Here is a 23,656-nt window from a genome sequence, read left to right as displayed (position 1 = left end):
GGTGATGCGGAACCTACTGCCATACCTCTGTAGCATCCAAACAACTGTATTCCTATTGCAATGCCGACTTTGCTCTCGGGAAACCAAAGTACGGCAAAAATGGGCGAAACGGCTTGCAACAGAAGGGCAGCAATACCCACAAACGCTTGGGCAATCACCATCACCACAAACAACAAGCCATGCAAGAGAGATATGGTAAAATAAGCATAACCGATGGTCAAACAGCTTGATTTGACGACATGATGCCAAAGCAGTTAGTGGTAAAGTTATTGCAAATGGCGCCAAAAAGTGTGCTGTTGTGGTCCAGTCCACTTGCCAGTAATCTACATGAAAAAATTGAAACATATGTACGGCTAATCTCGACAAAACAAGAAAAAGCAAAACCGCTAATCAACGCTAAATGTGCTTACGCTGTCAGAAACAACTATCTACGCTTGTGCAGCTTGACTTTCTTGGTTCTCTCTGTGTTACATTTAATACCTTTTTGGTTATGAAATGGCCAAAACTTGCTATAGCCGTTTGATTGAAATGGTCACTCAAATATAAATCGACCAATTATGACTTGTTTCTGCACATTTGTTGCTATGCGTCAAAAATGAGTCGGCCTTTTTCAACGAATTTGTGCTGCAACAGGAAACCACAATCATTGCAGAATGATGTGCAATTGCGGACTGTATGGTTAATGGAAAAGAAGGCGATTTTTCGTAGGGTCGTTTTACAAATTCACGCTGTCTTACATTCTATTGCATATGTGGCAAATATATTAAAGTGTTGGCTTTCGAATTTATGCACCAAGTCAGAATGTTTGAATCGCGTTCTGAAGTAAATATTGATAATTAAAAGCCAAGAATATAGGATGTTTTATTCGCTTGACAGACATAATTTAAGAACGAATTCTAGAAACTCCAAAGTTATTTAAAAGTCAAATTTTTAGATTCAACCAAATCTTCACAAACGTGGGTAAAAGTAGCACACGCGAAAAACCCTTTCTTAAAAACATACACGATTTGAAACTATGGGGCATAAACCTCAAATAAAAGTTTCGTTCGTTTAACAGAGAAACAACGCTGTTGTGCAGCAAAGGAAGAATTTGTATCTGTCAGACAGGCGGTGTTGCGTTTAAGAATGATTAGAAAACCCTGGTGCGGTCATGGTCTGTGCAGATTCAGGCTGTCCAGATTTTTGAGTAAATTGCGTCCCCAACTACAGTTTGTTTGTACACAGAAACAAAACAAGAAACATGTCAAGAACGCTGGTTACAACACAGGGCTTTGCGCTAATGTATTTACTTAAACATGCAGAGATATAAAAAATTAGAATTGATAATGTCATTATGGTTCTATGATTATTACATTGTATAACCAAAACTGCAGACTGATTCAAGTAAACTGAAGGCATTCTTTCTCTGTATTTTAGTTGAGTATAATAAGAAACAGGTTATGAACATATCAATGTTTTGTTTCAGAACAATTAAGCGACAACCAGGTCATCGTGGACTTTGTGTGCACTCTCCTTCCTGTTTATAAGTTCAAACTTGCATATTTAAATGTGAAATTAGAATAATACAATCGACTCGTTGAAATTAATTCACTTGATGCACTCCTCAGATTGTTTGCGAGGTATAGGCCTCAACTTCCTAAATATTGTGCACTTCTTCTTCGGCATGGCGAAGCTCTGTGTTGTTGCATTAAGCAAAATGATATTTAAATCAATGCAAAGTAGTTAATTTATTGTAACGAAAAATCCATGACATATTTTGGTCAAAACATATAACTTACCTAAATCGTTTTAATATTCTGGTCTACGTTCTACTCCAACTCTGTAAAACAAGGTTTTCCGATGTACTCACTATACCACAAAGAAATTAGCAGTCATATTTTCATGGTCTAAATCTGTATATAAAACATTGTTGCCTAGCCCTCTGTTAACATTTTTACAAATGTATGAATCCTTACAACCATCCAGTTTAACAATTAACTCAATCTAACTCGTCATCTCTGAACAATGTGTTGTTTTAGCAAGAAAAGGTTAGTCGGCCTTAAATGATCATAAATTATATAGGTTGTCAAAAATGCAGATGATTACCTTTGATTGCGCCTTCGCAACGTCATTACCACAACGAGAGTGCAAATTATAGCGAACATTAGGCCACCAAATACTGCTAATATAACAGTTAGGATGAAATTACCGTTTTCACTTTCGGAAGTAAAACCTGAAAAAAACGCAAGATCTACAGTAAACAACAATGAAACATTGATGAAAGCATGTGGTACAATGTGTTGAGATTATTCGTTTTAAAAAATGCAGCCAATTTCTTTTTCTAATAACCAGCAATTCTTACTTTATCATTCACAGCATATTGCTTTAACTTCAGTTTGTGTTTTCTCATACATCACTCTGGTTACCTGGTACGGCTTTCTCACAAATAAATCCCGCAAAACGATAATAGCACGGTACGTCAAACCAGCCGTACGGTGTAGGGGGTCCACTGGAACCTTTGAAACTCATTACAACGCAGTCTTCGTTTCCGATTTTGTTGTTTGGTTGTCCTACTTTCCACATAGTACTTGGAACCAAAACTTCGCTTCCATCACTCCACTCAAACTTCTTTGTGCCGTTGATTCTTTTTGCACCAATGTAGAATGAGTATAAGCTTTCTGAGATACAGTTATTGTATGGTTTAAAATATAAAAAAATTGATGTCTTGCCTTTAAATAATGTTACTGGGCAATCGACTTTTTTCGCTTCATTTTTTTGTGTTTTACCGCATCGCAACAACTCACCTGTTGTCAGATTCATAAGAGAGTTGACGAAGTCAAAGATTTCTGTAGTTTTAATATTAGATATATTAGATTGCAACGCGGAGCAACCCATCTCCGCTTGTGCATACCCATTTACTGGAGTCATTTCGACAAAATATTGAAATCCTCCAAAAGAGTTCCAAGTTTTTGCCTCCCCAAAAGCAGTCAGACAGAATGCAACCAACAAAGCTAAAATGGCCATTTGAATAACAGGTGATTCTAAGTATATCATCTGATTACAAAAACTCAATGTACTCAAGTAGCAGCATGTTTAGGCTGATATGCATCAAATCTACTCCTTAGTTAAAGTTGGCTGAGGCTCAAAGTTCTTTTAAAAATTAATACAATTAATCATGTTGAAATTGCTCCCCGACTCCCAAAATTGTTACCATCGACTCCTCGGTGTGCGATTTCGCCCCCGCTGAAGAACCATGATTTAAACTGTCTCAAATGAACATGCCTAAGCCAACATTAAAACTCAATTCACTGTTTCACTAGCATCAAAACCTCACAAATCATTTCTCATTGTGGGTTGCAATTATGTACCAGGTCACTACAGTCAGGAAATGCGTTGTACTGACGGTTACCTTTTTCTGGTTGTTGATGATGAACAAAATACGCTTTACAAAGTTCACGAGGCGCTTTTGGAAATAAAGTCCATTCTTATGGAAATGAACAGTCTTTCGTCGACCCGAGCAGTTTCAGGTTGCAATATTGTAAAATTAATTTGAATACTATTAGACACGACTTGTTATAATTCCGTTTATTGCGAGGCACTAATTGGAATGATGCGTGCAATCAAACCAACAACGCAAGTGCTCTTCCGATTCGCGGGTAGTTTGAAGATAGGCTACAATACCCTACACCAGTGTTCAAGTCAAACACGATAACGCAAAGGTAAATTAATAACACGACCGGAAAGCTTCACTGTTAAGATATGATAGGAGGGGAAACAGGTAAAACAAGATTGGTAGATTCTCGCGACATAAAAGTTTGTTGAATATAGGCCGGTGTTAAACGGTCAATGGACACAATGTCTTGTTACCCATTAATTTGAAGACAAAATTATTTAGCATGTTTACGAATCACTTTGAATGAACCGTCACAGGCACGTTGTAAGGGTGTCCGGTACCCGTCGTTGGGAATAATAACTAAACTGCAATTGCGTAATAAGTTGGGCACTGTGTCGTGAGAGTGTCGATGCCAGGTTGTCGGAGTCGGTCGCAAGTCATGCATTGCTTTTTTAGTTTTGACAAAAACGACGTTGGATCTTGTAGTTCAGTTGACGACGTGATAAACTCTCCGTGCATCTGTAGTATAGCACTATACATCAACTCTGCGGCAGAACATCCAAGGTCTTACTGTACAGCAGACCTCATTCCGAGCAGTACAATTGGAAGATGGTCCAGCAATCGGTGGTTGTTAAACGTGCTTTTAAAGCGGCCTTAAGCTGACGATGCATTTGTTCCACAATTCCGTTGTATTGGGCATGGTAGGAGGTCCTCGTTGTCGACGATCACCCAATTACATATTAAGTTTGGCACAAAGTGTTGACTCAAACTGACGTTCTTTATCTGATGTAATGGCTTTTGGCGTTTCGAATCGTGAGACTCAAGGGAGTAGAGCTCTTCTGCAAGAATGCGCTGTTGCATCTGCAATAGGGAAAGCTTCTGACCATCTGGTGACCGGTCGAAACACGTGGATAAGTAGGTGCATCCCCGAGAAGAGGAAGAGGTCCGACAATGTCTACATGGATATCGGTAAATCTTCTGGTCGGCTGTGGATTTTAGCTTTTTGACCTTGTATACAGGTTCGTTACCAGTTACCAACATCTTTGTTCAAACCATGTGATACAAAACGATCTGGGACCAGTCTACGACTTGCGCGTAAGCCTGCGGATGCGACATATTATGATTCGCATCATAGATTTGGCGACGATATGCATAAAGAACGGTAGGACGGGGAGCCGCCTTTACAAATATCACAAAGAATTGTTAGTTTTGTGCCGAACAAAGGTACATCACACAAATTAAGTGACGTGACCGAGGTTCGATATGCATTATTTTTTTGTGCAAGTGCCATTAGAGCGAAATCAATTGCAGATGATGTTGCTGGCTCTCGACAATGCGTCGACAGCAAAATTACTTCCATCCTTTATGTGGTGAATGTCGGTGGTAAACTGAAATGAAACACAAATGGCGAGTTTGTCGAGGTGACAATGCAGTAAATTTTCGTTGGAGCATATGAATTAATAGCTTGTGATCAGTAAATACAGCAAACGACCTGCCTTCAACAAAGTAAGGAAGGTGACGAATAGATAAATAATAAGAGAAGCTCACAACCAAATGTACAGTACTGTGTTTCTGCAGGTTTAAGTTTTCTTGAAAAGAAAGGTATTGGTTTCCATTCACCGTTGTGGCGTTGTTCCAGTTGATCGCCAACCGCAGTGCGTGAAGCATCACTAGTAATTCGTGTAGGTGCGTCATGCTTAAGGTGAATAAGCATCACTGATCTTGCCAGGGCTTGTTTTGATGCCTTCAATGCAGTTGTCCACTGTTCATTTAAACTTTCTCTCTGTGCCTGCAAATGCTTGGTGGAATGCAAATTTTTGGTGCACCAGAGATAAAACAATAAAAGAAATTTAACAGTCTCAAGTATTCATTAAGAATTTTCTTAGACGTTGGTTGAGGAAATTTTTGGATGAATTCAACCCTGCTTGACAGTGGAGAAATGCCTTGTGGTGATTTGATGTCCTCAAATTGCTACTGTTGTGCATCCGAATTCACATTTGTCAGGATTCATAACAATCCCATGGGTTTATAGCCGTGTGAAAAACAAACGCAAATGTCTACGGCTGTAACTGATGACAATGTGTTTGATATGAATGTCAATAAAATGCTACAAACGTTCGTCAAAAATGTTTTGAAAGTGCAAAACTGAAGCTACATTTTCCTTTTCACAAAGACATACATGATTAGACTATGTGAATAAAACGTAAATAAACGTTTCTGCTCGTTCAACCGAGAAACAATGCTGTTGTGCAATGGAGAAGGTTGTGCCCGTCAGACAGGCAGTGTTGCGTTTGAGACTATTTAGGAAACACTAGTGGGGTGGTCGGTGCAGATCAAGGCTGCACAGATTTTTGAGTAAATTTCGTCCGCTGCAGTTTGTTACATGTATTTATTTCCTAGTGTATTTATTCAAACATGCTGAGATAAAATAAAAAATAAGAACTGATAATGCAAGTAATGTGGCGAAATTAATGTTTCATTACATTTTGCAACCAAAAAAGCAAACTAATTCAAGTATACTGAATGCATTATTTCTTCCCTTTTCTTAGTTGAGTATAATAATAAACAGGTTATGAATAGATCCATTTTTGTTTCGGAACAGGAGAAAACCAAATCTTCGTGAACGTTGTGTGCACTCTCCTTTCTGTTTATAAGTTCAAACTTGCATATTTAAATGTGACATTAGAATACAATCGGCGCAAAGCAATTATTTTGCTTGATTGCTTTTCTCAGATTGTTTGCGAGGTATAGGTTTCAACTTCCTGTATGTTGTGCACTTCTTCTTCGGCATGGCGAATCTCTGTGTTGTTGCATTTAGCAAAATGAAATTTAATTAAATGCAAAGTAGTATTTCTTTTGACGAAAAATCTATGACAGCTCTTTAAATTTACTTTAACGTGATTTTGTTTTGGTCAAAACATATAACTTACCCAAATCGTTTTCATATCCTGGTCCACGTTCTACGTCAACTCTGTAAAACAAGTTTTTCGATGTTTGCACTGTTACCAGAATGAAATCATCTATCTTATATGATCTTAATATGTAAATATAACATTATGCAGAGCCCTCTGTTAACATTTTTACAAATGTATGAATCCTTACAACCATCCAATTTAACTATTCACTCAACTAATTCGTCATCTTTGAATTATTCGTTGTGTGGCAAAATCGTGCAAAAAAGGTGAGTCGGCCTTATATGACCATACATTACATAGGTTGTCAAGAAGCAAGTGATCACCTTTGTTTACGTCTTCGCAACGCCACTACAACAACGAGAGTGCAAATTCTGGCGATCATCAGGTCACCAAATACCGCTGATATAACAGTAAAGATAATCTTTCCGTTTTCACTGTTAGAGGAAAAAACTTGTAAAAACGCAAGGTAAAAATGATATAAAAAACATTGAAACATTGAAAACATGTGCTACATTGTGTTGCGTTTTAGCAGATAATACGTAATAAAAAATACAGCCAATTTATACTTTGATAACCATCCACTCTCAATTTTATCGTTCAGAATATATTGTTTTCAACTTCCCAATCAAAAATTTAAGTCGGCGTATCTCCGGCCAACTGTTGATTTGACCAGTTTATGTCTGGATTATGCCACACTCGGCCACGTGGTCCTAATTTGACGATTATCGAAGATATTTTAGGCGGTTTTAAGCTTGGTTTGTTATGCGTGGCCACCTGAAGGATTTTTTAAGCATGGTCAGATTTATTGATTTGGGGAAAAATGCTCGTTTTTTCATTTTGTCTTAAATTACAACAGTGTTTAATTTGACCTGCGTTAAAACTTGGTGTTGGTTTTGAAACGCTTGGCAAAATGCATGTAATAAATATTAAAACAACCTGGGTTCGTTTCAGTTCGATCATAGGACAACTCATAATCTGCATGTGACGAATACATCAAAATGTAGTGCGTTAAAATGGCGTCTTTTTTGGTAAAATTATATCACCATTTAGTTCAAGCAACAGCAGCACCTAACTTTCGGGTGACGAAAAGCGCAATGTGTTTTAATAGCTGTCGGGTAACGTTGAAACAAATTTAAATAGACTGTACAGTTTATCAAATAAAAAACAGCACCTAGGTATTGTTTGGGGACTTTGAAAAACTTTGTGTGCAACCACAGTCTTGTCCAAATTGTTCCTTTGTGACGTCAAACAACGTCCTATTGTGTAATTGGTTGACAAAATCACGTGAGTATGTATTTGAATATGATAGACTAAGTCAGTGGTGGCCAACCTATGGCGCATGCGCCAAACGTGGCGCATTGCATGATTAGAAAGGGCGCATTGCCTTCTTTTGATAATCATGAAAATCAAATTAATAAACTAATAAATAAATAAAGTAAGCCAGCCTTATTATTTATACATATATATATATATATTCATGCACAACATTATTCAAACATATCTTTATTTCCACTATTCTTCTTGCAGTTAAAAATATGACTAGGCCTAATTAATTAAAATATAAAGAGATTGATTTTCGTACTGAAATTATACTCGTGCCCGTCACTGGAGTACTCTTTCCGTACGCGTGTCATACTCGTGTGGTCCTGCCAGCAGCGGTCCTGCCAGCAGCTGAGCTACTAACACCATAACGAGAATCTGCCCCCAAATTTGATTGGTTATATCTCCAAAAATGCTCACGGTTAGACCTATTAGGGTCAGGGTATAGTATAAGCACTTAAAACTCAATAAAACTAACCCAACAAATTAGTTACTAATATAAAAATTTTGTGTAAATATTTCCCGAACCCAACCCATTTATAGCCGCTAAATGAAAATTCAACTCTTTACGCTCCTTTGTGAAAGCGAAGTTCTGATTCTCGCTATGGTGTTACTGTTAGTAGCTCTACCTGGTGCGTTGTGCATTGTCTTTCGTTTGTGAACATTTGCAGTTATTTTCGAAATTTAACCCTTTCATGCAACTGGGACGCAGTTCCTTTTTGTTTTTTGGATATTTTTGACAATTTTATTTAGATTAGGGAGGGTATATGGATCAAAGGGGTGATTGAGATATTCTGTACGGTTTTAAATCCAGCAGATCCTTACTAATCTGTGTAAAATCGTCTGGCACCCAGAATAGACTGTTAAAACGTTTATGGCGCATCCAACACAGTATGTTAAAAAGTTGGCGAATGGTATGTAGAAGGTTGGCCACCCCTGGACTAAGTATTTGCGACTTGTGCCTCGTGTTGATTAGTTACAAAGTGTGGCAGTTGGAGAGAAAGGTGTTACAGTGTCACTGCTATGACTTTTTCAAAACCGAGTCATCAACTTTCAAGACAGCTTAAATGGAGTCATCGTTTGCTATACAACAATGGCGAAGAGTGTAGACTGTGGTATTAATGGAATTTATTTAGAATCTTCAACCAAAAAACGTATCAGCATAGGTTTGGGAAAGCGTGATGTACATCGTCTGTTATAAGTGGTAAGTTCTTGGTTTGTATGTTCAAGTCCCTTTAACTAACTGTGTTAAAACAAATTAGACTAAAATAGTATTATGTGTGTAATAAGTTGCAGAATTGGGACGTCTACTTTTCAGCAAGTCGGTTGAGCCTTTTATTTTTCTCATCACATCACAAGTTTCAAAAGTCTGAACTAACTTGCAGTCATTCTGTTTACAGATGTTTTATCACACGGTGAGCAAGAGCTGGGGAATGGAATGAGGACGTGCACTACGGCATTACTGGCAGCATTGATTAAAAGCGAAATGTTCTTTTCAATACAAAGTGTATATAAATAAAATATGTTGTCATTTTTACCATGCGCCGGGGTAAAGAAGTATGTAATTTTATCGTGTTTAGGCTTGGGACATGCAAGGGTTATCTGAATTTTAATGTATTTAAGTTTGGAACACCCAAGTGTTATCGTACTTGCGCAGTGCATAATGCACGTGTGGGCCATCGAAAGGCCGATGTCAAATTTCAGGGGTATAAACAAGTGTCTATCCCAATTTTATCAATGGACTATGACAACTGATCGATAATTTATGGATAAATCAAGCTTGGGGCAGTGATAAATTTCTGATTGGGTTGTGTTTATGTTTTCTCATACATCACTTTGATTACCTGGTGCAGCTTTTTCACAAACAAACCCCGCAGTATGATTATTGCACGCTACGTCAAACCAGCCTTACGATGGGGTACATTAGAACCTTTGAAACTCATCACAACACAGTCTTCGTTCTCGATTTTGTTGTTTGGTTGCACTTCGTTCCACTTAGTGCTTGGAACCAAAACTTCGCTTCCATCAATCCACTCAAAATTCTCTGTGCTGTTGATTCTTTTTGCACCAATGTAAAATGAGAACAAGCTTTCTAAAAAAAAAACGAATAGTTATTACATGGTTTAAAATATATCAGAAACTAGTCGACGTGTCTTTTTTTAGTTTTATGTGCATACACAAAACTCACCTGTTAGATTTATTCGAGAATTGACAAAGTTGAAGATTTCTACAGTTTTAATATTAGATATGTTCGATTGCAATGCGGCGCAACCCATCTCCGCTTGTGCATACGTATTGACTGGGGCCATTTCGACAAAATATTGAAATCCTTTAAAAGTATTCCAAGTTTTTGCCTCCGCAAAAGCAATCAGACTGAATGCAACCAACAAAGCTAAAATGGCCATTTGAAGAACAGAAAGATTGTCATCTGATTACAAAAACTGTAGTTAAGTCAATTGCTCATAACAAACGTGTTTATATATTGAAGCCACTGCTTGTACTTGTCGGCAATTTGTGCAAAAAAAAAACACACACAATAACAACTTAACCACATGTGTATTTAATATTTTAATTAAAAGTATTTAAAAGTATTTTTCAACAAATAGTTAAATAGAGCTTAAGGAAAAGAGATTTAACAAATAGATAGATAAATAGCTACATATCTCGTTCCTTTCATTAAAACTCTTGCCTCAGCCGATACTAAAAATCAGTATACTATCAAGAAATGTTTATCAGCATCAAGACCTCATAATATATTTCCTATTGTGGATTGCAATTATAGCTGGCTGGCTGGTGACTACAGTCAGGAAATACGTTGTATTGGCGTTAAACGCTTTATAAAGTTCACGAGACGCTTATGCAAATGAAGTTCATTCTTATGCAAATGAGCATTATTTCCTTCACCCGAGTAGTTTCTAATCGCAATATTTTGAAACTAAGTTGAACACTATCAAATAATATTCAGAAACTTTGTGTTTAGAAACCTAAACATACGTTTGAAGAATTTGTAAAACGGTGAGTTGCAGTTGCGCTATTGTGCGTCTCCCTTGTCAAATAATACACAAAACACAAACGTAGGCTTGCTTACATTGGTGTCAAAACAAATGGTTAAGTATTTGTTTATTTCGTAACTACTCGATAAATGTGAAACATACAAGTTAAAATCGCATTTTCGTGCAAAGTCTACAAATCTCGTAAACTATCTATGTTAGTTACAACTATTGCAACAAGCAGGTTCTTTTCAACTTTAATTACTGTAAAATCTCTTATTTTAGATAATTTCCACTTATGCTGTATGTAGGTTTCCTATGTTCAACTGGTATTGTTGTTGCTTTGGTAAGTGAAGGTGGTTTCGAAGATTTACCAGATCGCTTGTCTCTTGGTTCGGGTTTCAGATACAGTATGTGGGCTTGTGGTTTTAGTATTTTAAGTTGTTGCACCGGGTGGAACGCCAAATTAGGTATGTTGATGTTAATACAAAAAAAAATCAAAATCCAGTCAACTGAAATTAAATTGGAAAACAGATATAAACGAAACGCCCTGGAGAAAAATTAAAAGCTGTTGCTTAAGCGTGGTAAGTGCAAGTTTTTGATTTGCTGCGTACATCACATCATGCATTTTGCATCCAGAATTGTATAAATTGTGTCAAATTCATTTCAGCCACTCACACGAAAGGTTCGAAATCGAGAACACAATGCAGGTAAATGGTATTGAGTATCGAGTTTTTACCGAGCACAATAATTATATCTGAAACGCCGGTTGTTGTTGCAGTAACTAATTCCTTGCTGCAGGTACACTTTTAAACAATATGTAGGTCTATCTGTGTATCCACTTGCCTTTCAAGCTTTTCATCTCTAACAGTAGTTGAGCTTGACAATCTGAATAATAAATACTGATTTATAAAGATTGAAACATGTGTTATTCTGATATTTTTAAACTAAAATTCCCCATGTTGTGTCCGAGGGAACAATTTTGAAAAGAATTTTTTCAGAATATCCAAGTACGTGGGTGAATATGGGCAATGACATTTGGAAGAATGTCCCCGTCCCCAACAATACAAAGGAATATAACGACGTTTGCATCAAGTTTGAAAAAAAAACTTAAAAAAGGGGTGATAAATGTTCATTTGTTTTTTTGCTGGATAAAAGCGATTTGCATTCCAAATAACTAAATTATTACTCTCTTAGAAGCGGTTTTACTGTTACTCTTGTGTAAATAAAGACAAGGAGCAAAATTATTTTTTTAGATTGAAAGGGTGCAAAATTCCACGCTGTACAAGCAATTCGTAGCACAGAAACATGCAAAGACGACAAATTTCGCATTTCTGGTTTAGCGCACATTCCACTCACTCAGGACCTTTTCCATGGAACACGAAAAGATGATGTAGAAAAAATATGTAAGGATGGTTTCGACAAAGGATATGCAGGAAGGAACGGTAACAATTTGATGTTCTAATACCCATTCTTAATTATTTTTTGTAAGAATTAACAAAATTAGCTTCCTTGCAGGTTCAACCACATTTCCATCGTTTATTTGTAGACCAATAAACAGATTTGTTAAAACAAGTTGACCAAGGTTTAAAGTAACTAAAACTAGCTGTGGCCGCCTTTTGCAAATGGCAGTCCTTGTAAAATCTTTGGTTTAACAACTGCGAAGAAACAAAAGCTGTTACTGAAAGCATTTCATGTATACAAACAAAAACTTTTTTCTTGCAGGCACTCGTTTTGAAAAAGGAGTGTACTTTGCTACAACAGCATCTTACTCAAGTGACTATGCAGCACCAGATCAAAACGGACTCAGGCACATTATTTTGGCTGAAGTTATCACTGGACATTATTGCTTGGGAACATCCAATCTGAGTGTCGCACCCATCAAACGAGACGGAACAACATATAACAGTGTCGTTGATGAGAAGCAAGATCCCAAACTATATGTAGTATTGAAAGACGCCAGCGTTTATCCAATGTACATTATTACTTATGTGTGAAGGCACTTACACACATTGCTGCTTGATCTTGAATGCTGTTAAAAGTAAAATAAAAATATACTAATACCATAGAGCAGTGGTTCTTAACTTTTCATAACGGCCGAACCCCTGCCATATTCTTCAGCCTTGGGTCGAAAACCCAAAGTTACATCCTAGGTTTTTAACCCATTTGTTTTGTGGGTCATTATTAACTTTTGACTAAACGTAATGGCAAGATTTACTGTTTTTCATTTTGTTAAATTCTGACATAATAATATTACCAACTTGTTTCATGATTGCTTTAATTTCGGCAATTTTTAGTTTTTACCCAAATGAAGCATTGTATATTTTTAGCATAAGTACACAAACATATAAAAGATGAAGTAATGATAAGTTTTTGCTGCCAACAAAGTTTCGTTGTTTTTCTGCTTACGAACAGCGCGAACGATGCTCTTTGTTACGTCAAAAAAGGGAAATAAAACCTTAATGCAGGGGTGCACAACCATTTTGCTAAGACAGTCGCATCGCAGATTCTTATTTCACCAACGGCCGCCAATTACCTGCTTTTTTTGTATAAAAATACTTGGTTTATATGATGTATTTACCATCTAATAGCGCCCAAAAAGCCCAGATTAATTTTTAGCTTGGTGCAGAGATTGATCTGCACAGCGAGGAGAAGTGTTTATGATGTCCTGTTTTGTTCGCATTGTTGGCACACAATAGGCGTGCAAAAAGTCTGACACATATGGTTATTAGGCCAGTAATACTCTTTTAAGTACCACAAAAACTGTTAGAGCAGTTCAAAACATCCCTGCATCAGTTTATCTTTCAAGTGTTTTGATATTGAGCAAATACAAATTGCCGTTTTTAGCCGTTTCTAGACTATAGACCCTAAAGTTTGACAAAAACTGTATTTGTATTGTACTTCAAAATATTGTACTTTTATTTGTATTGTACTTCTGATTCGGCGTTACCGAACCCCTGGGGTTCGATCGAACCCCGGTTAAGAACCAATGCCATAGAGCTTTAACTAGTCGGGTAAAAATGTTTTTGTTTGTTAGCATGGTGACATCTGTATCATAACTGTTCGGACATTACGCATTTACAGTACTGAAACAAATATTTTTTCTATTTAAGTTCTTTTAAGCCTTGGTTTATTTTTCCGAATATTCCGAATATTCGGTTTTGCCGTATAAATTCGACAGAATCAACTGAATGATATATGATGTCACGCAAAATCTCACGCATTTACACCTTATATATCTTCTAGGAAAAACAGTGCAGAATCGTTGTGTTCCATTATCAATTTTAAGGTAAACGTTTGTCAAAAATAGTTTGAAAGTCTTAAAAACATTCATGATTTACTATGGGCAGTAAAATTCAAAAAAACGTTTCTGTTCGTGTAACAGAGAAACAATGCTGTTGTGCAACAGAGAAGGAATTTCTACCCTTTATGCAGGCATTGCTGCATTCGAGACAAATTAGAAAACCATAGTGCGGTGGTCGGTGCAGATTCAGGCTGTGCAAATTTTTGTGTAAATTGCGTCCCCAACTACAGTTTGTTTGTACACAGAAAAAAAAAACATGTCAAGAACGCGGTTTACAACGCAGAGCTTTGCCCTAATGTATATACTTAAATGCTGAGATAATATAAAAAATAGGAATTGATAATGTCATTATGGTTTTATGATTATTATATTGTATACCCAAAACTGCAGACTGGATTCAAGAATACTGAAGACATTCTCTCTTTGTATCTTAGTTGAGTATAATAAGAAACAGGTTATGAATATATCAATTCTTTGTTTGTTTTAGAACAGGCGAGAACCAGGTCATTGTGGACTTTGTGTGCATTCTTCCTCCTGTATATTTATATACAATCGACTCGTTGAAATTAATTCACTTGATGTTATTCTCAGATTCTTTGCGAGGCATCGGTCTCAACTTCCTAAAAGTTGTGCACTTCTTCTTCGGCATGGCGAAGCCCTGTTTTGTTGCACGTGGCAAAATGATATTTAATTAAATGCAAAGTAGGTAATTTCTTTTAACGAAAAATCTATGGCAGCTCTTTAAATTAATATTTTTTGATTTGTTTATTTATTTCTTTGTTATGGTTCAAACATTCAACTTACCTAAAACGTTTTCATATACTGGTTCACGTTCTACTTCAACTCTGTAAAACAAAGTTATTCAATGCACTCATCTGTACCAGAAAAAAATCAGCAATCATAGTTTCATCTTCTAAATCTATGAATAAAACATTGTTGCCTAGCCCTCTGTTAACATTTTTACAAATGTATGAATCCTTACAACCATCCAGTTTACCAATTAACTCAACCTAACTCGCCATCTTTGAACAATGTGTTGTGTGGTAATAATTTGCATATAAAGGTTAGTCGAACTTGAATAATCATAAATTATATAGGTTGTCACAAAGCAGATGATTACCTTTGTTTACGTCTTCGCAACGTCATTACCACAACGAGAGTGCAAATTATAGCGAACATTAGGCCACCAAATAAATACTGCTAATATAACAGTTAGGATGAAATTACCGTTTTCACTTTCGGAAGTAAAACCTGAAAAAAAAAAACGAAAGATCTACAGGAAACAACAACGAAACATTGATGAAAGCATGTGCTACAATGTGTTAAGTTTAGCAGATTATTCTTTTTAAAAAATGCAGCCAATTTCTTTTTCTAATGAACAGCAATTCTTACTTTATCATTCACAGTATATTGCTTTAACTTCAGTTTGTGTTTTCTCATACATCACTCTGGTTACCTGGTACGGCTTTCTCACAAATAAATCCCGCAAAATGATAGCACGGTACATCAAACCAGCCGTACGGTGTAGGGGGTCCACTGGAACCTTTGAAACTCGTTTCCGATTTTGTTGTTTGGTTGTCCTACTTTCCACATAGTACTTGGAACCAAAACTTCGCTTCCATCACTCCACTCAAACTTCTTTGTGCCGTTGATTCTTTTTGCACCAATGTAGAATGTGTACAAACTTTCTGAGATACAGTTATTGTATGGTTTAAAATATAAAAAAATTGATGTCTTGCCTTTAAATAATGTTACTGGTTAATCGACTTTTTTCGCTTCTATTGATTTTTTTGTGTTTTACCGTATTGCAACAACTCACCTGTTGTCAGATTCATAAGAGAGTTGACGAAGTCAAAGATTTCTGTAGTTTTAATATTAGATATATTAGATTGCAACGCGGAGCAACCCATCTCCGCTTGTGCATACCCATTTACTGGAGTCATTTCGACAAAATATTGAAATCCTCCAAAAGTATTCCAAGGTTTTGCCTCCCCAAAAGCAGTCAGGCAGAATGCAACCAACAATAATAAAATGGCCATTTGAATAACAGGTAATTCTAAGTATATCATCTGATTACAAAAACTCAATGTACTCAAGTAGCAGCATGTTTAGGCTGATATGCATCAAATCTACTCGCTAGTTAAAGTTGACTGAGGCTCGCAGTTCTTTTATATATTAATACAATTAATCATGTTGAAATTGCTTCCCGACTCCCAAAATTTTTACCATCGCCTTCTCGGTGTGCGATTTCGCCCCCGCTGAAGAACCATGATTTAAACTGTTTCTAATGAACATGCCTAAGCCAACATTAAAACTCAATACACTGTTTCACCAGCATCAAAACCTCATAAAACATTTCTCATTGTGGGTTGCAATTATGTACCAGGTCACTACAGTCAGGAAATGCGTTGTACTGACGGTTACCTTTTAATGAACAAGATAGGCTTTACAAATTTAACGTGGCACTTATGCAAATAAAGTCCATTCTTATGTAAATGAACAGTCTTTCGTCGACCCGAGCAAAACAACGCAAGTGCTCTCCCGTGTCGCGTGCAGTTTAAAGATAGGCTGCAATACCCTACACCAGTGTACAAGAGTCGAACACGATAACGCAAAGGTAAATTAATAACTCGACCGGAGCGCTTCACTGTTGGGATATGATAGAAGGAGAAACAGGTAAAACACGATTGGTAGATTCTCGCGACATAAAAGTATGATAAATATAGGCCGGTTTCAAACGGTCATTGGACACAGTGTCTTAATTGTCACCCATTAATTTCAAGACAAAATATTTAGCATGTTTACTAATCATTTTAAATGGACTGTCATAGGCGCGTTGTAAGGGTGTCCGGTGCGTGTCGTTACGAACAATAACTAAACTGTAATTGCGTAATAAGTGGGCACTTTGTCGTGAGAGTGTCGATGCCAGGTTGTCGGAGTCGGTCGCAAGTCATGCATTGCTTTATTTAGTTTTGACAAAAACGACGTTGGATCTTGTGGTTCAGTTGACGACGTGAAAAACCTTCCGTGCAACTGTAGTGTAGCACTATACATCAACTCTGCGGCAGATCATCCAAGGTCTTACTGTACAGCAGATTCTCATTCCAAGCAGTACAATTGGAAGATGGTCCAACCATACGGTGGTTGTTAAACGTGCTTTTAAATCGGCCTTCAGCTGACGATCCATTCGTTCCACAATTCCGTTGCATTGGGCATGGTAGGAGGTTGCTCGTTGTCGATGGGCACCCAATAACATATTAAGTCTGGCACAAAGTGTTGACTCAAACTTACGTCCTTTATCTGGTGTAATGGTTTGTGGCGTTCCGAATCGTGAGACTCAAGGGAGTAGAGCTCTTGTGCAAGACTGCGCTGTTGCATCTGCAATAGGGAAAGCTTCTGGCCATCTGGTGACAGGTCGATGCACGTGGATAAGTAGGTGCATCCCCGAGAAGGAGAAAGGGTAAAAGCCATGAAATATCGTAACATCTCAATGCAAAACGTAACATACTGCAGATTGACGAAGTTTCCTACGAACAAAAAAAGAAGCAATGGCATGTGAAAAATAAGAATACCTTTGTATATGTCGTTGGATATTTTTTCCAAATAAGAGTTTAGATTCAGTGTTTTCACTGCATATAATGCTATGGCACACAAGGGCAACAACGAACTAATAACGCCAACCAGGTTCCAAAAAGAACGTTTTTCTCATAGTACGTATCAAGTGTGTCATCTAAAACGAATATGTTAAACAAGTGAATTATTTTTTTATCGCACAAAATCATTCTGTTTTACTATTACATCCTAAAACACAAATGATATCATGTAAGTTGTATTATCTTGTTTCTGTTAGTTGGAATAGTTATGTGATGTCAACAATTTGTTAGATGTTCTGATTCTGAACAACAACATCAAAGCATAACTGTTAAAACAGCACCTATTCAAACAGAAATTGGTTACACCTTTTCCCGATCCGTTCGTCGGAGGATATCCGGGAAAATTTCGGTGCGATTTTAGAAATTCGAGGAATGGTACAATGACCCTATTGCATACGAGATTCGATGCCGATGAAATGCGACGCTGTTACCTGCCCGAAATCTGGTTAGTCTGTATCAGCCTATAAGCTGATAGATAAATTAAATTGTTTTGGAATGCATATTGTATATGTTAACCGGGGACAAAACTTAACTGTCAACGAGTTTCTAATGAGATCCTCAAAGTTGGTTCACAATTCAGTGTCCTGGTACTTCAGGTAATATTTGTTTAATGAATCTTGCATCAATTAAAATTTGATCGGTTTCAACTGTAGACTTTGTTTTCATCGGTAGAACTACTAACACTGGAATTTCGCTGACACCCGGTTTGGTAAGTGGCGCAACAGGGCATATGCGTTTATGGTGCTGACTCAGAAATCATTCTTACCATAAACCCGAATTACTGAGTCAGCACCATAAACGCATATGCTCCGTTGCGCTACCTACCAGAAATTCCCAGACCGGGCGTCAGCGAAAGTCCAGTGTTACCGTTTTCATCACGGTTATTCACCGTTTTCATCACGGTTATTTACCGTTTTCATCACGGTTATTTATACTTTGTTTATTTTAAGAAACGTGTTTATTCCCTCGAACTTTAATATTCTAATTCTCAGGTTTATTATGTCTAAATCGTAATTGTTTTAACAACTAAATAATGAAAAAAATGTCTTTGTTTTTAAAACTTATGTATTGTGTAATTACGTAAAAAGTTCACTATTATCAATCACATGATCTTGGAATTAATGCAATGTTAACCGATAAGGCGGAAATTAAAAGAAAATTCAAAAGTTAGACAATGAATTGGATCTTGTCATGGTCAACGTATATATGGATGAGTCATTGGTGTTGTTAAAGGTCCGTTTAGTGCAGTAATTGAAACAAAAATGTATCACTTAACACAAGTATTCTATTTGAAAAACAAAACGTCGATTAGGTTTAGACCTTATACCGGATGTCGCACCCCTTGCGTTTGACAAATATAAACTGTTGCTAAAAAAGGTCTTTGTCTAAGTTTTAATTATTTGCTTCGCTCTTACCTGGAATTGTGTTTGTCGATTTTAATCAAAAGTAACAAATTTTGTTAGGATATTATGTGCATGAGTTTAAGTGAGGTAAACATCCCGAGGGACACAAAGAAGCTTCATACAAGCGAATTTCCATTTAGGTCCTACGAGGAAAAGAGTGCGTTCCAAAAACTCAACAACATCCTATGAGTTTTTCTTTGTTTAATTCGCGATTAGGTTTACCAACGTAGCAAATTATTCAAAGCATATAATTTAATACTACTACTTAAGATATTATAATGGAACAATAAGCTGCCGGTGTTATGAAAAGCAATTTAAAACCGTTACAGCTTTAAATAATATTTTATTGTTTACGTGCTTGGTGACATGGTGCAGTTTTGTAGTATACACTCTACATTTTTATTTCTGAGGTATTTTTATGACCACAAAGTGTTTTTCGCATTTCAGGACATTGCACTTTATGAACATTCCATCAAACTTTATGGAAACGCAAAAAGTTTGCCGAGCACTTGCAGCACATTCATGGAATTTGTAGAACGGAACGTGAAACAAAGGGTGACGAAAGCAAAGAACACCGAACGCAGCTACCGGGAAGTTCTTCTTGGAGTAAATGGCGAGCGATAAAACTTTACATGAAACAAAATTCCTGAGGGTGCTTTATTCCATGACCAAATCTCACTGTTGCGAAAGGAAAAGCATGTTGCACCCTGCACACCTTTTCGTGTCCAGAAAATTATAAATTGATTCGTGGAAAACATGTGCACATGGGATATGCTGTGCTAAAAGATGTCGAGCTAAATAAAGTTTCGCTGTTTAAAGATTATCTGATGACGCGATCTGATGTTTTACAGTTTTACTTTTGCATGCGTATTTAGGACCCCAGTTTAGGCTGTTTAGTGGACTGTAAGCACCCTTCAAGCTTTTGAGGCAACAACATCTCTTACACGTAAGCGTACAAATCGGCTCTAAAAAAAGGTAACGATGTCGTATCGTTAAAAATACTTCATGAAAATTTAATGCAACACGCACACCCTCAGTAGGGTCATGGGCTGTTAAGCTATAATTATTTACTCCAGAAATGGAACATTGTAACCAACAGTGAACCGTGCTCAGTCTACGTTTCGGCAAAAGGGGGCATAAGACAAAAATCGAAATATTTGCTATGTTGTTGGAACAGGATTTTCTGTCAGTTATGTCGTGACTAAAACGTGGTCTAAAATACTTTATAGCATGAACAAGCGTTAGACGTTTGATTGATGATAACAGTAAGAAATTTTAGCGCCCTTGGTACAGTGTTCATTATACGCATCAAATCGTGGAATTTGCTGATTGCTATTACCGCCATTTCCATTTTGTAAACTGTGCTCGTACATTACTGTCCTGAACCACGTGCTCCAAACTCATAATCATACAAACTTGGGATAATCGTTGGGATAATGATGCAAACTTAAACTCTCGGTTCCTTTTTGGTTGGGCTTGCTATAACAGTTAAATCGATTTTGGCGTAACAAATGACATCAAACCAGTACTGTAGAGTGAGAGAAAGTTTGCTACCCACAGTGGTATTTCCCAGAACTACGTAAATGCTTGCTGTGAGAGAAATTGTTGGATGTTTGAAATGTTTATAGAAGTTGTCTACTCTTTGTACGCAGTGGAGGGCCTTAAGTTTCAACGCTGCATCGCTTCGGTCTTGCCAAAAGTCAACTAAATGTTTTTGAATACCCTGTTGCCTTGGCGTTGTTGTGTTGATGAAAATCCGGTAAAGGCCAGATAAAATTTTGTGAAATATTGTTCAATCAATCAATCAATCAATCAATCAATCAATCAATCAATCAATCAATCAATCAATCAATCAATCAATCAATCAATCAATCAATCAATCAATCAATCAATCAATCAATCAATCAATCAATCAATCAATCAATCAATCAATCAATCAATCAATCAATCAATCAATCAATCAATCAATCAATCAATCAATCAATCAATCAATCAATCAATCAATCAATCAATCAATCAATCAATCAATCAATCAATCAATCAATCAATCAATCAATCAATCAATCAATCAATCAATCAATCAATCAATCAATCAATCAATCAATCAATCAATCAATCAATCAATCAATCAATCAATCAATCAATCAATCAATCAATCAATCAATCAATCAATCAATCAATCAATCAATCAATCAATCAATCAATCAATCAATCAATCAATCAATCAATCAATCAATCAATCAATCAATCAATCAATCAATCAATCAATCAATCAATCAATCAATCAATCAATCAATCAATCAATCAATCAATCAATCAATCAATTTCATTTGTTTTAGGACCCAAGTATAATAATGAGACAGATGGCTTGTAGGCTAGAAATTTGTCAAATTACTCGAAGCTAGCGTGTCCAAACAAAAAAGAGTCAAACATTCCATGACAGTAAAGGACTGACAACTGGTTATAAATGAGCCTATAGCAGTGCTCATTGTATTTGCAGCTTGTATTGACGTACTTTACGTGGACTACTAGTTGCGTGTAAGTTAGGTAGTTTACATAGATAAAGCGCCTTAAAATAAGGAATCAATGCTTTATTGCAACACGTATTGCGTCAAATAGTCTCAAATACCCGTATCGAAACATGATGCAAACACGATTTTAAGACATGTTGAGCGAAAGTTTTGAAACGATACATTTTAGACTGAACCTGTTATTTGTGAATGAAAAGTATTTTAATGTACGTAAGGCTGATGTATTAGTTACACGCTTCAGTTGATTCTTTTGCACTTAGTTGATGAATATTTATCTAAACCCTGGGTAGGATTAGCGCAATGGGGTAGTCTACTTTTGCATACTGATAAACAATAAGCCTGTTGGAAATCGTGGATTATAGTCACAGATGAACTATTACACCATATGCACATAGTGTCAGCAATTATTTGGGGCAGAAAAACCGTTAATCAGGGTTACTTTTTGCTTTAAGCATAACAAGTTGTGTAAACTATTTGGTCTTGTAAATCAAGCAGCTATTAAAGAGGAACCAAAGGTATGTGGGACTTTCAGGAATATAATGTTACATCGTAACGTGTTTCCACAAGCGAACAAAATATACCTTTTGTAACAGCCAAGGTTTCCTGGACAACTTCGTAGCGCCTAAACTACTACAATGAAATTATCTCCGAAAGTGCACTATTTGCTAGCTGGAGTATTTATCGTAGTTTCATTATGTTTTGCAATAGCAGCTGTATCTTCACCACAATGGTTAGATGAAAACCGTTCACTGGGACTGTTCGTTTTGTGCGAAAATGATTCATGTATGGCCATTCCTAACGGTAAGAATATAACTTGTAAACAATTGTTTCTGTCGAAACAGCATTTGGAGAAGCACTTATTGCAAGTTTTAGAAACTTAGTAGTTGTAATCTTTACAAGACGATTTTGAGAAATAACCAATACTCCTGCTATTATATACACATATTTCCAGTAAATACCGCAACCGCTTGCAAAAGGGAAAGGTTATGTTTTTTTTCTGTACAGTTGCTCAGATCTTCAAACTCATGAAAGAAGAGCTGTAGCTGCCATGATGCTTCTTGGTATTTTAACACAGTTTGTTTCTTTGTTTCTGTTCATTTTGTATTTTTGCAAAAGAAAAGAAAACTGTAAACTATCTTTGAGGTTTACAACTATACTATCAAGTAAGTGCTTTGCAAGACTCTGGTTTCTGTGAAATTTGTTTTATAACCAATTTATTCATCTATGTAGGTTCTTTATATTTCATCGGTTTTGTTATTTTCCCAATTGCATTTGGAACCGTGGGGCTCGGAACAGGTTACGGCTATAGTATTGGGGCTTGGCTCTTTAGCTCTTTTAGCTGTTGTCCCGGTTGGAAAGCAGAGTTAGGTATGCCGATGTTAATTTAAGTTAAAAAACAAACCAATTTGCATTAAATTATAAACCAGATTCATTATATGGGGACGAAACACCCTGGGGAAAAATTAAAAGCTGTTGCTTAAACGTGGTGAGTTCAATTCAATTTGTTTGTTTTTTGCGTTCATGACCTACATTTTTCATGTGACTGGCTATGAAAAAACAAGGATCTTAGAAATCAGGTTTGTTTTCTTTTGAAAAACCCAAAATTGTGTCAATTTTATTTCAGCGATTCAAAAGAACGGTTCGGAATCGAACCGTGCTACCGTACATTTATAATACAGGTAAATTTTATTGACTGTTTTGTTTGCTGCGCCTTCGTAAAGGATGTAAAATCATGTTATCTTCGTCTGGCAAAAGTTTAATAGCCGGTTGTTGTTGCAAATATTTGCTTGTTGTAGATACACTTTTACATCATCTGTGTGTCTGTCTGTGTATCCAATTGCCTTTCAAGCTTCTTGTCTCTAACGCTAGTTTAGACTGACAATCTCATTATTAAGTGCTCATTTATTAAAATAGAAACATTTATTATTTCATTTTTTTTTTGAGAAAA

The 23,656-nt window shown here is 36.5% G+C and overlaps 1 protein-coding gene across 1 annotated transcript; it reads left to right on the top strand.

The window, feature by feature from the left end:
• Nucleotides 1–11,521: 11,521 nt before the first annotated feature.
• LOC145223405 (protein mono-ADP-ribosyltransferase PARP15-like) lies at nucleotides 11,522–12,814 on the top strand. Its single transcript, XM_080089833.1, has 3 exons — nucleotides 11,522–11,527; nucleotides 12,181–12,262; nucleotides 12,543–12,814. The coding sequence occupies exons 1-3, from the start codon at nucleotides 11,522–11,524 to the stop codon at nucleotides 12,812–12,814; spliced, it is 360 nt and encodes a 119-aa protein (XP_079945959.1).
• The last annotated feature ends 10,842 nt before the right edge of the window (nucleotides 12,815–23,656 follow it).

This window comes from Phallusia mammillata, chromosome 4, assembly GCF_965637545.1.
Source record: "Phallusia mammillata chromosome 4, kaPhaMamm4.hap1.1, whole genome shotgun sequence".
Taxonomy (NCBI): domain Eukaryota; kingdom Metazoa; phylum Chordata; class Ascidiacea; order Phlebobranchia; family Ascidiidae; genus Phallusia; species Phallusia mammillata.
Note: the sequence above shows the minus strand (reverse complement) of the source record. Positions and strands in the feature narration are given on the sequence as shown.